Below are 13,559 nucleotides of genomic sequence, written 5' to 3'. Positions count from 1 at the left end.
ATGGAAGGCTATGTACTTTTCCAGCTTTGACTGCAGTACATGCCACTTCTTGCTAATCAAGGAGCTACCTGCTTCTCCCCCCACTCCCCAAGGAGCTGACAATATGAACTGGCAGGGAAGTAGGACACTACTTGTAGTGGTGACCGTATCAGGAAGTACATTTGAAAAATCTAACATAGGTGAAATAGGACAATAAAACAGATTTATTATGAGACATAGACTGTAGAATTAGCCCAGGAAAAGTTGTGGAGACATGGTTTGAATCACACAGCTGCTGGAACTTTATGTTAAGGACATAGGAGACTTTGGTTGAATTTAGAGCAAAATTCAAGAAATTAGAAACAACTATACAATAGTGTTTCTATTTTAAGTGGAAAATACTTAAGAAACAAAACATGTATATTTGGGCAGAATGGAAGCCCAGCTTTATCCATAAAATAATTTTATTACCATTTCAAACCTCATTTGTCACTGAAATAATGTTGAATCTCTTGCGAGTATTTGAGTTGGTGATGATGTATAGATGGTACTGCTTGTTTTATAATTTTGAATATTATTTTAGTTTGAAGTTTCATCTTTTTAAAAATAATAATCCATGAATAGAACTGTTTATCTAGCAGACATAGGACACTCCTGTTTAGTAAAACCTTTTGTTTTGCAGCTTTTATTTCTTAACCACAACACCTGGTGTGGTTTTCAGAGATATCTCTACATTTTTATATTTCTCAGCCTTTCTTCCATAGGGCAGATATGTTAAAATGCACATGAGTAGAATTAATGCATAGTAATGTGATGGAACTTCTCATGGAAAAAGCTGAAATCCTACATAGCAGTCACAGTGAGCATATCACAGGGTGTGGGGTGTAGCTCAGTGTAGAGGGCTTGAGTAGCATCTAGGATGTCTTTAGTTCAGTTCTCAGTAACTCTTCTACAAGAGGAAAAAGTCAGCACTTTAAGTGATCCAGTTCCAATATCCAGCCCTTTGTAAAACTGGACAATTACGGTTCATGTTAGGTATATAGGTTCTTAGTCCCAGTAGTGACATTTTCATGGAGCTGCTTTCTCTGATGCAGTAGTTAATGCTATTTCATTTAAGGGCTTTTTGATGGTTTAGAAGGTCTTTACAATTACTGTAACTTAGATTTTTAAATTTAATCAATCTTTTTGTTGATTCTTTGGGAATTCTACATCGTGTACCATGACTACACTCATTTCCTATTCTTTCCACCTTTGTGATCCCCACCCAAAAACAAAAACAAAAACAAAAACAAAAAAAAAAAAACCCCACACGTCTAATTAGTATTGTCTATGTACTCATTGGAAGCATGATCACACTCTACGTGGCCTGCCCCTCAAATAGAAGTGAGTCCTTCCACTCGCCAGAAGCCATGAGTTGTGGAGAGCCACACTTTAGCATCCCCTCACACATCTTAAGAGTTCTCTTTGATGGATTCCTATTTAGGCTGCTACTTTTTTTGGTGTGGTGGGAATTGAGGTGGGCATAGAGATTGTCACAGAAACCTTCCATGTCTCTCTTTCTCAACTATATATCTGCAGTCATCAATATCACTGCAAAAGTAGCTTCCTTGTTCTTCACAGCTGGAGCCTAGATCATGGCCTCCACATGGCTTCTGGCAACAGCACAGACCACTAACGTGGCCCACGGACTCACACAAGGCCCTTGACTGCAGCACAGACTCAGGCATCACCATGGACTCATGGCAGCACAGGCCACTCACATTAATATGACCCCTGGCAGCAGCACAGTTCACAGACATGAACATGGCTTCAGGCTGCAGCACAGAACACAGATATCTGCATGGCCTTCAGTGGTAGTGTGCACATGGACATTAGCACATCAACAGACCCCAGCAGCAGTAGGACCTTGGACCCAGCCATGGCCCTCAGTGGCAACATGGACCTGGATTTCACCATTGTGTCAGATGGCAGTGTAGGCTGCTCAGATTGGTAAGATGCCCGGAGGCAGCATGGCCTGTGGACGTCTACATGGCCTTTGGTGGTATCATGGTACAGACTCCATGCAATAGGACCTCAGACTCTCCAACTTAGGGGTGTGTGTGTGTGTGTGTGTGTGTGTGTGTGTGTGTGTGTGTGTGTGTGTTCACGCATGTACATGCTAGCGCAAGTATGCGTGTGCCATGGTGTCTGGAGGACAAGAACTTGTGAGAGTTGGTTCTCTCCTTTGATCTTGTGGGCCCTGAAATGGAAGTCAGGACACTTTGACAAGCTCACTTCTCCACTGAGCCATCTTGCTGGCTCTGCTGTGACTTTTGAGTCTGACTACCTTCCCTTTACAGAACTTCAGAGACTTTTCTGGTCACCACTGCTGGAAGAGTATGGTATGTCCACATGTGGTATTAAAGGGAAACTTTTTTTCTGGCTAGCATTTTAGAGCTTGCTAGAAACCTTTTTCTTTCTTTTTTTTCCTCTCTCTCTCTCTCTCTCTCTCTCTCTCTCTCTCTCTCTCTCTTTCTCCTTCCTGGAGTTGTAATCACCTGCACCTGGAGCTGACAGCATAAGTGATTCGTCGTCAGGTCTTCATGCATCTGGGGCAGAGAGGTATCAGGATTCCACACAGCTAACTGAGTGTGTGCTTCTGGGTCCCTCTCTGTGTCCTTATGTTCTTCCTTGTCCCACTTCAAGGCCAGCACAGTAGAAAGAGTATGCTTCCCAGGGAAGGGACAGGGGTTTGTGATGGACTTTCAAGTCACTGTGCTTTCATTAAGTGTGGCCATCAACCAAGTTCTCACAGATGTCCTGTATTTTATGGTTAACTGAGCCTGTTTCTTCTTATTCATGGAAGGCATACTAGTTGTTAATGGGGTTAAGATCAGAGAACATAATTTTGTTAATATGTAAATATAATAATTACTGTTTTACTGAACACCTAACTGTGCCTTGAGCTCTTATAGCTACCCTAATCATAGATTCTGTTTACTCACCAAAGTGAGTAAATCAGGGATTAGAAAGATTTGTATGTTTTCATATGGCCACTAAGCTAATAGTACTCAGGGTTGGAGCTCAGGCTGTGTTGAATGAGTTGGGTGCACTAATCAGATGCCTCCTGTCTGTGAGGAGCAAAGTGTAGATACTGGTATCACATGTATAGAAACTATAAAGGAGTATGCTGAATTTATTTTTTCCTGTTCAACCTAACAAAAAGAAAATCTAGGAAGAAAAGGATAATGTGACCAAATTAAGATATTAGTAGAGAGGTGGAGCCACAGATTTGCTTAAGCACACTGAAGCTGGTTATAGATGTGTGTTGTCATACTCTGTAAAAGGGAAAGTAATGACATTCACAATATAAACAATAACATTAACATAAGCATAAAAATTAAAGATGTATATTGAAAATGGTAGAAGAAATCTGTGAATGTAAAGAAAGAAGGCACAAGTAAGTGGAAACCGTTTAATGGCCACTGTTAGGAGAAATAGTCTGTTGTGATGACCTGCTGCTTTAAGAACTTGCAGGCTCAGCAGAACACCTAATAATCTCCTCTGGTTTTGGATTTCTTTTTTCAACAAAAGAAAGAAAAAGAAAAAAATCAATTCAAATGAAAATATAAAAGACCACAAGTAACAAAACTGATCTTGACCAAGAAAAGAAATCCATAAATATTAAATTTCCTGACTTCAAATTTATTACTCTTATTAATCAAAATACTATAACACTTGTATAAGAGATAGATAGATGGATAGATAGATAGATAGATAGATAGATAGATAGATGCATGGATCTAGAGGTAAGTCAGGGCAACCATAGTACTGAGCTTTTTCAAATTTGTTTTTTAAAGGTTTATTCATTTTTATTACATGTGTATGGATGTTTTGCATGCATGAATGTCTCTGCACTATATGCATCCTTGGTGCCCTCAGAGGACAGAAGAAGGAGTTACAGAATGTTGTTAGCCACCATTTGGCTTCTGGGAATCAAACCCTGGTCCTTTGGAAAACCAGCAAGTGCTCCTAACCAAACCAGTCTACTGATGATTTGAAAAGAGCACCAAGAATGTACAATGGAGAAAGCATAGTGCTTTCAGTAAATGGTGCTGGGAAAACTGAATAGTGAAAGGCAAAAAATCATGAAATAACACTTTTGTCTCATACCATATACAAAAATTTAATGTAAAATGATTAAATATTTCAAAAAAGACCTGAAACTACAGACATTTTTGAAGACTACTTAGGGAGAAACTCTCATCTTGGCAATGACATTTTAATATGACACCAAAAATAGGCAGCAGAAGCAAAATTGGACAAGTACAGTCATACCAGTTAAAACTTCTGCACAGCAGAGGGAGGAGCAGTGAAATGAAGACAGCTTACAAACGGCCAAACATTTGTAAGAGTGCCGAGATATTGTATTAATACTAAAGTACAAGTGGATATCTAGAGCAATATAACCTGTACACACTTGTCAAAGGGCCTAATAGATGCTTCTCAAGAAGTCAAATCTAAGTGGCTAAAAAACACTCAGAAAAGCTGGGCATAGTGGCGCACACCTGTAATCCCAGCACTCTGGGAAGCAGAGGCAGGCGGATCACTGTGAGTTCGAGGCCAACCTGGTCTACAAAGCAAAGCAAGTCCAGGGCAGCCAAGGCTACACAGAGAAACCCTGTCTTGAAAAACAAAAAACCAAAACCCACCACCACCACCAACAAAAAACTCAGAAAGCTGCCCAACTTCTATAAATAAAGAAATGCAACTTAAACTTCAGTGCTGTATACCTTCACACCGGATAGAATGACTCTTTCCAATGACTCAGACCTTACAGCTGAATATGGATGTTTAGAAAATGCATCTCTCTTAAAAATATTTATGTCAGATTTTCAGAAGTTCATGTATTTTGGTCATATTTACCCCAAATTCCTCTCTCTAACTTTTGCCAGTCCACCACCACCTCCTTATACAAACCAGCTTCTTGTTGTCTTGTCATTGTTGTCATCTTGACCACTACTGCCATCACTAATCAACTCCAATTTGTGCTGTCCAAGTACTCCTGGGTGCTGGGTCATCCACTGGAGCATGGTGCGCATGTGCTGTGAGTGCATGAGCGCAGTGGGACGGCCTGTCCAGAAGGCACTGTTTTGCTCCTGCCGTCCTCTACCGCTGGCTCTCAGGGTCTTTCCACTCCCTCTTCTGTGACAGTCTCTAAGTCTTGGGGAGTGAGTGTGATGCACATGTTCCACATTTGGCTGAACACTCTGCTGACACACACTCATCCTCTGCACTTGAGCCAGTTGTGAGTTTCTGCATTGACCACTATCTACTGCATAAAATTCTCTCATCTGCGAGCTGGTAAGTCTGAGACCAGCACTTACCTATTGTAGAGTGATACAAATCTGAATAGCAGTTGGATACTATGTCCATTTAACAGAATAATAGTAATAGGTTCACCCCCCGGGCCTGAGAGCCTGACAGCCATGGGCTATTGGCCAGCAGACATAGGTTTTCTCTTTTGAAGAAATATCTTTAAAAGTGTTCACTATTTGGCCAATTAGAGAATTGGATAATATCTACTTAGAATAATATCCAATAGAACCCAACAGAATAATATCCAATTAGAGAATTGGAAATAAATTAAATTAACTACTTTTGAGATTTTATTATAGCCCAGTCAGAGTGGATGAGATTAGGAAAACAAAAGACTGACCAGTTGAGATTGGATAAGGTCCTAGGGGCGCCTCCTGGAGAAGACCCGATGCCACTTCTCTGAGCAGGTGTCTGTTGCCTGGAGCTCTCCATCTAGGGTGGAGCCTTCACAGATCTCTCACATCCATGTTATCATGCCAACTGGTGGTATTACTGTGTTAGTATTGTTTAATGACCATATTGTTGAGATTTAATGAGGACAGCGTCGCTCTCATAAATACAGGGCACTTTCCTTACAGCAGAAGTCCTGTTCATCAGGAGGGAGGGGGGGGACAGGAGGGGTGTCATGGATTTGAGAGGGACTGTGGTGAACATGAGAAGAGTTGGAGAAGGAAGAGGGAGGGGTGGAAATGATACAGATGAATTCTTATGTAATAAATTATCAAAATTAAACTTTGTGAATGAAGAAGACAGGGCAGCTAATGCTGGTGATGATGTGGGGAGCAGGGAGCATGCATGACTGCTGGTGGGAATGTAAACTACAGTCACTTGGAAGTCAGTGTAGTGCTTCCTCAAAACAACTAGAGATAGATCTACTATATGCACATGTAACCAAAGTACTGTTTTCTGTATACTTCAGTTTCTTTAAATATTTATTTATTATTTACAAAATGCTCTGCCTGCATATACACCTGCATGCCAGAAAAGCATATCAGATCATATTACAGATGGTTGTTAGCCATGGTGTGGTTCTGGGAATTGAACTCAGGACCTCTGGAAGAGCAGTCAGTGTTTTTAACCTTTGAGCCATCTCTCCAGACCATATTTCAGTTTCTTTATCTGTAAAATAATAAATGTATTATGACCTGCTGTGGTGCTTAAATGGGGCTTATAAAACATAACTTTGGATGGGTGTTGTTTAATACATAATCACTTGTATTGTTTTTCATGGTAAACTAAGAGTAGACTAGTGGTCCTTGCTCCGGTTTTGTGATGAGGCTTTAGGTCTCCTGGGATACGGGAGAACTCCTGCCAAGTTCACTGATGCTGTTCCTAGTTCCAAATTCATTTTTTTTGCTTTTATGTAGAAAGCTCAGTTCCCTGCTAGATGTTCTTTTCCCAGTCTGGGTGTCTTCACATTGAACAGATGGTTTCCCTATAAAGTGATTAGATGTGAAAGAGAGAATCCAAGAGAGTTAATAAAATGAAGCAGTGCTGTCTTTATTTCATCATTTTTGCTGTGTTCTTTGGATCACAGCACTGACACATTTGGAGAAGACACTATACAAGGAACTTAATAACAACTGACCTTGATCATTGGGAAGCAGCTAAGTGGCTGCATGCCTCACACATGTGACTGAAGATGCTTTGTTGTACTACTGCATGTGTAGGTTAAGTGTATTGTTTATATTCCTGAGCAATAATGAATACAACAATAAGGATGCTTATGAAAATGAGCTAGGTGGCATTAGATCCTTCAAAATACAGGAGTTAAATTTGCTTGTGGTGAAAGACAATGTGACCTTTCTTCTCATCCTAAGAATTTGTTATTTAGAATGAATAGATTGCATATGAAAAGCAGTGGAGTTCCTCAAAGTTAATATTACTTTATTTTTAGATTTAATATTCTATCATAGCCATATTTTCTTTTTAATATGAACAAAATTTCACAGTGAAGTTTTGCATTAATAATATTATTTCTAAGTATTCATGACAACAAATTAGAAATTGATGAAATTTTTGTAATTATTCGCTTTAATTAGAACTTTCCTGTGTATTTTCTAATTTCAGTAGTAAATTCCATTTTCCAATTTTATAGCAGGTCCTTATTTTAACATATTTCTAAGTAAGGGGTTTCTTCTGACCATGGGAACTATGCTACGCAGCACAGGAGGTCTCCATTTTACAGATATGAAACTGAATCTGTGAAATGCAAGTGGGTTTTCAGTGTCGAATGAGGAACAGTGTCCCGAGCTAAAACTTTAAGGAGTGGTTCCTACAACAGTAATATTTCTGCATACATATTTATGTAGCTCAATATGTAATTATATATTTTAGATAAAATCCAACTGGCAGGATCATTGCTTTTTCTATTTATGTACATTTGCCTTCATACTGAATCTGACTTCCTGGGGCACTGAATACACCTTTCACTTTCCTTGTTTGAAATGGTAAGAATTAGATTTATTTTAAAAAAGAATTAAGAGTATTTTTCTTGATGATATATTGTTTCATAGGAATACTAAGGTTTGTAAAGAAAAGACGTGCACCATGTATTAATTTACATTTTTCATTGCTGTGATAAAATGCTGATAAAAGAAACCTGAGCATGAAAGCATTTGTTCTGGCTCACAGTTGGAGGGTATGGTCCACCATGGCACGGGAGTCATCGGAGCAGGGGCTGAGGCTGCAAGTCACATTTCTAGTCAGGAAGCAGAGAAATTAATGTTAGTATTCAGATTCCTTTTTCTTTTCTTTCTTTCTGTCTTTGATTTTTTTATCCAGAACCCCAACCCATGAATTGCTATGGCCATTGTTGTGATGAGTTTTTCTACCAGTTACCTCATAAGAGGTTTGGCTCTTAGGTGTTTGTAGACCCAATGAGTCTGATAACAAATGTTAAATATCGTACACAGTATTTATTCTGTCTCATGGTTTAGTACAATAAGATCTGCAAATAAAGTCATATTTAATACACTGTCATAAGAGGTTTGTTTATTTATTTAAATCTTCAAAATAATCTAGTTAGTTAGATAGTTTTTTCCTACCCCCCCCCCCCCGACAGAAGTATGGTTTTATTAATGACATACGTACATACATACTCTTTGGCAATACCTGTATATATGCATACTGATTACTGATATCCTCACCTCACTTATCTCTCGTCTGCCTCTGTCCACCTCGGCTCCAATAGTCCCCTTTTCCACATTCATCTTTTTGTTTTGTGACCCATTAGGTTGTACTAGGGCCATCCATGTGAGCATGAATGTGGAGCTTGGTGGGCTCACTAAATAGATACACAACTGGAAACATGACCCCCTTTCCAGGAAACCATTAACAACAATAGTTACTCATGAAGAGGTGAGTTCTCATGATCTCCCCCATCCATGACTGACTGTTGACAGGCTTAGCATAGGCCCAGTGAAGGCAACTGGAGGGGCTCTAGTTTATAATTGTGTGGTGTGTTGTTCCCAGAAGACAGCATTTTACATCCTTTCCCCTGTCTTCCAGCTCTTACCATCCACTCTTTTGCTATATTTCTGAGCCTTAGATGAAGTGGTATAAATTTATTGGCTAGGGCCAAGTATTATTCTCTTTTTAGTATATAAGAAAATGGAGACATCAACTACACTGTTGCCAAGAGTACACAGCTGTTAAGTGGCCAGAGAATTGTGGAAGCTATGTTCTGACTATGTAGTTGTTTTTTAATCATTAATCATACTCATGACTTTTTCTATTTACCCCTTAGTCATACTGTATATTTTGAAGTTAATGATGTGATAATTTGTCATACATAGGAGAAAGATGTCCGAAAGTGGAAGGAAGAATTACTAGATCAACGGCGTAGGATGATGGAAGAGAAGCTACTTCATGCTGAGTTTAAACGAGAGGTACAGCTACAAGCAATTGTGAAGAAAGCCCAAGAGGAAGAAGCTAAGGTGCGGTGTATTTAAGTATCTCATCATGGAGCCAAGTGTATTTCACAGTGTGTAATAGTCTAACCGGTTTATCCAAGTATATTTTATTTTAGGATAACAGAAGATTTTACTGGTTTACTTAGAATTTACTAGGTACAATATTGAGATATACTTGACAGAAGAAATAGCACAGCTGTAAAATACTAAGTTTGATGAGTTTTGTCATATGTATACCTCTCCAACTATCAGTGAACATTCCTAACTCATCTCCGGAATCCATCTTTTCCTTCACCTCTCTAAATGTGCAGTTGCTGGCCTGCTTTCTATCACTGTAGATGTTTGAGTTTTCTAGAACTAAATGAATGGATCGCATAGAATGCACCCTTTTTTCTAGCTCCTTTCACTCATCATTATTTGAATTTCATGTTGTGTGTGCTGGTTGTGTCTTTCTTTCTTATTACTATGAAATATTATCACTGTATGCAAATGCCATAGTTTGTTCATTCGGTAACCTATTGATGGGCATTTGTTTTCTCCTAGTTTTTGTCTGTTCCTAGGATAATTGCTGTCAAAATTCTTTTATAAAGCTTTTGGGTGATGTTTCCTTTCAGTTTTGTTGCTTATTTATTGTAAACGCTTAGAGAGGGTTGACAACCTTACAATAAGCTTATGTTTAACTTGTCTTTTTACATTTATTTATTTTGTATGCGTGTGTATATGCATGTGTGTATGCATGTGCATGCTGTAGAGGTCAAAGAACCATTGCAGGTCAGTTCTGTTTTTCTAACAGTTGGGTGTTGTGGTTCTAAGTTAGATCGTCATTTTTGGCAGCAGAGTGTCTTTACCATCTTGCTGGCTTTGTGTTTTATCTTTTAATACTGAGCATATGTAGTTACATAGGACATTTCATTGTTTCACCCTCATGCATGCATATAGTACACATTAATCACATCCACTCCTCTACCCTTCTGGTCCCCTCACTTGACCACTTCCTTGTTCTGTAAAAGCCTTCGGTAATACTTTCATGTATTTAAATTATTTTTTTTTGTTCTAGAATCCATATATGAGAAAACATGTGGTACTTATTTTATAAGGATTGTTTTTCACATTAAACTTTTAAAATTTTTACATAAGGTGTGTGTGTGTGTGTGTGTGTGTGTGTGTGTGTAATGAGAATGAGAGTGAGAATGAGAGAGTGTGATGTTGGGATTGAATGTAGGGCTTTGACACATACAACCCTCTGTTACTGAGCTGTGTTCTCATCCTGTCTTTCAGTTGTAGCGTGGTCATTGAGCGTATATGGTAACTCTTTTCCTTTTTTCACCTGGCTGATTCACGTACTCTGTGTTTCTTTCTCCTTTTTTATCTTGCTTGACTTTGTTAAAAAGATTATTTGATTACTCTTCTAGTGAGATTATTCTTTCTGGAATCTTAGGATTATAAATATTTCTTCTTTTTCTGAGTATATATAGGGTTTTTCTCAGTATCTTCTGTAGGGTGAGTGTGGGTGATGAATTGTTGTTTGTGGTTACTTCAGAAGTCTTTATTTTCCAGGGATTTTCAACAAGAATTTGCTTCTGCCATAGTGATCTTCTCACCAATCATGTACTTTCAGGACTCTGTGTCTTTTAGGGTTTATGCGGAGGAGTCAGTCCTACTCTGATGGATTTGTCTTTGGATGGGAAGCTTACCTTAAAGTGTTTAGTTTCCTTTCTTTGATTATCACACCTGACATTTAAATAGCACTTTTGGAAAGTTGCGGTCATGATTTTTTTTTAAAACTGCCATCAAAGTGTAAAATTTTCTTATTTTGTCTTCAATCCCTGATATTTTTTTTTCTTACTTGATGTTTTCCATTGTTTCTAATTTCATCCCTTAGGGTATGTTTGGAGTTTGTTGTTGAATAGTTACAACTAAGGGTTGTGCTGGCTGCTCATCCAGAGGACCCCGGTTCAATTCCTAAAATTCATATAGTGGGTCACAATAGTCTGTGACTCAAGCACCCTCTCTGGCCTCTGTGGGCATCAGGCATGCAAGTGGTGTACAGACATATATGTAGACTCTATGTATATATGCATAAAGTAAAATAAAACAATAAAAATATGTAACGAAAGAATAAGAAGCCATGAATTTGAAAATGTATGGGGTAAAGATCGGAGGGACTGACAGGAGAAAGATGATGTAAGTCCATTGTAATTAAATAAAAAAATGTTTTTGAAATATAAACAATGTCATTGAGGTTATCAAGAGTTAACTATACATATACCACATAGAATTTTATAATGTATAGAATACTCAATTTATAGGACAGTAAGAAGTTTCCTAGAGTAGTCTTCTATGAGACTGATTAATTATAATTACAGCATCATCTAACAACTAAGATTATAACCAAAGCTAATTTGAAATTAACCAGTTTTTTTAAAGCTGGTCTTAGAAGTATGTACTTGCAGTTCCAGCATGGAGACGGGCAGGGCTCGGAGCGCCATGCCAGCTAGCCTGTCTTAATCAGTAGTCCTAGGTTTCAGTGACAGACCTTGTCTCACAAGCAGGCTTGGGCTGGCATGGATGACAACTCAGCTGGTAAAGGTGCTGCTGCTTCTGAAGACCTGAGTTCAATTCTTGGGGCCCACATGGTCCATAGAACAGGAGAACCAACTTCTGCAAGTTGTCCTCTGGTCTCTACATGTGTAATGTGACATGCAACCCACACCCACAGAAATACATGTCACAGACAAAACAAGATGGCCTTCTAGACACCAAGGTTAGCCTGAACACAAGTGTGCCATATTCACACACACCCCACTTCTTCACAAAAAATAGTAGTTAAATGTGTTCATAATATCCTAATTTTAAAGGGGACTTGAAGGAAATGAAAACTATAAAGTAGAAAAGAGAAGAAAAGTATCTGGGAAGAAGGTATTAGTAATAATAACGAGGGGCATGACGTGGGCTCACATGAGCGCAGCGCACCATCGCTTTCATACACTGAGACATTTGGTAGAGTTGGGAATAATTCCATCAGTGCTAATAAGACATTCTTTTTAAAATTTTTAGGTCTTACAATAACAGGATATGTTGACTTCATATGTCTCCTTTTTTTTTCTCTTCCTTTAGGTTGCCTCATTTTCTACGCTTCCTGAATTGATTGCCTATTCTGTTTTTTTTTTAAGTTCAAAGAATCAAACTAATTGACCAACTAATTCATGCTGCTTAATTCAGGTGGTGTAGAAAAATGCGTCTGTCCTTACATGCTTCTCTAATACCAACATGCAGTATTGCACTACCTGCCAGAGGCACAGCTGTAGTGAGCAGTTACAATCATATTTTAAATAACAAGCTTCTGTTACTTATTCCAGAGAGTGAACCTTGTAGTTTATTCAAGAATTGGTTCTCACATATTAAAAATGTTTATGTTAATAACCAACTACACATTGACTTTAAAATTCTATACCATATAGAAATTTATGGAAAGGCTATAGTTTTAGATTTTGATTAATTGTGTTAATCAAAAAGGCTGACAGAATGTAACTGGTTTGACCAGGGCAGTGATCCTTTCATGAATTCATTTCACTTCACTTGTTCTTTTCCTTTGGCAGTACAACAGCTAACTGCGCCTCAGCTGGTTTCATCATGGTAAACCCTAACTGTGAATATTCAGTCTCAACTCTTCACTAAGTCCTAGTCTAAGCTGCCTTATAGCTTGGTGGTAATGGGACTTGCTGGTTCTTCATCTGTACCTTTTCTCCTCCCCCCAATCATCTGGTTTTCTAGAACTTTTATTTATTTATTTGTTTTTACAAATAAAATACATCTAGCCTTTTCTCACTTCTGGAATCTCATTTCAGTCTCATAGTCAGCCATGTGTTTTCCTTCCCATTTCAGTTGTACTGTAGTTATTTTTATATACTTCCTAAGTATCTGCTGTTCATATTTTCATCTTTTGCCCTTACTTATCCTAAAGTAATGTTTCTGAAACGAGTTATTATTGATACCATTCTGGTTAAGAAACATCAGGTATTTCCCCTTTACCTTCAAGTTTAAATTTTTATTTATCAGTGTGTGTGTGTGTGTGTGTGTGTGTGTGTGTGTGTGTGTGTGTGTGTGTTTGTGTGTACCATGATGTTTGTGAGGAGTTAGTCCCTTCTGCTTTAACATAGGTTTGAGTTGATTTTATCAGGTCACCAGGCTTGCATGATGAGAGCTTTACCCACTGAGCCACCTTGCTGGTCTTGCCCTTAAGTTTTGATGCAAATGTATTACTCTGGCTTTCTTCAATATCATATTATATTCACAATAATATTACAT

General features: G+C 38.4%; 1 protein-coding gene across 3 annotated transcripts in view; it reads left to right on the top strand.

Moving 5' to 3' along the window:
- Positions 1-13,559, top strand: part of SCAPER (S-phase cyclin A associated protein in the ER) — a 324,408-nt gene that overhangs the window by 75,258 nt on the left and 235,591 nt on the right. For all 3 annotated transcript variants that reach the window (XM_084782519.1, XM_084782517.1, XM_084782518.1), the window contains exon 15: positions 9,135-9,275. In XM_084782519.1, the coding sequence (XP_084638645.1) occupies positions 9,135-9,275 (141 nt within the window). The remainder of the gene's footprint in view (positions 1-9,134; positions 9,276-13,559) is intronic.

The sequence above is a fragment of the Acomys minous genome (assembly GCF_964271855.1).
Source record: "Acomys minous genome assembly, chromosome: 5".
Classification (NCBI taxonomy): Eukaryota; Metazoa; Chordata; class Mammalia; order Rodentia; family Muridae; genus Acomys; species Acomys minous.
The sequence above is the reverse complement of the archived record's forward strand: the minus strand, read 5'-3'. Positions and strand labels throughout refer to the sequence as shown.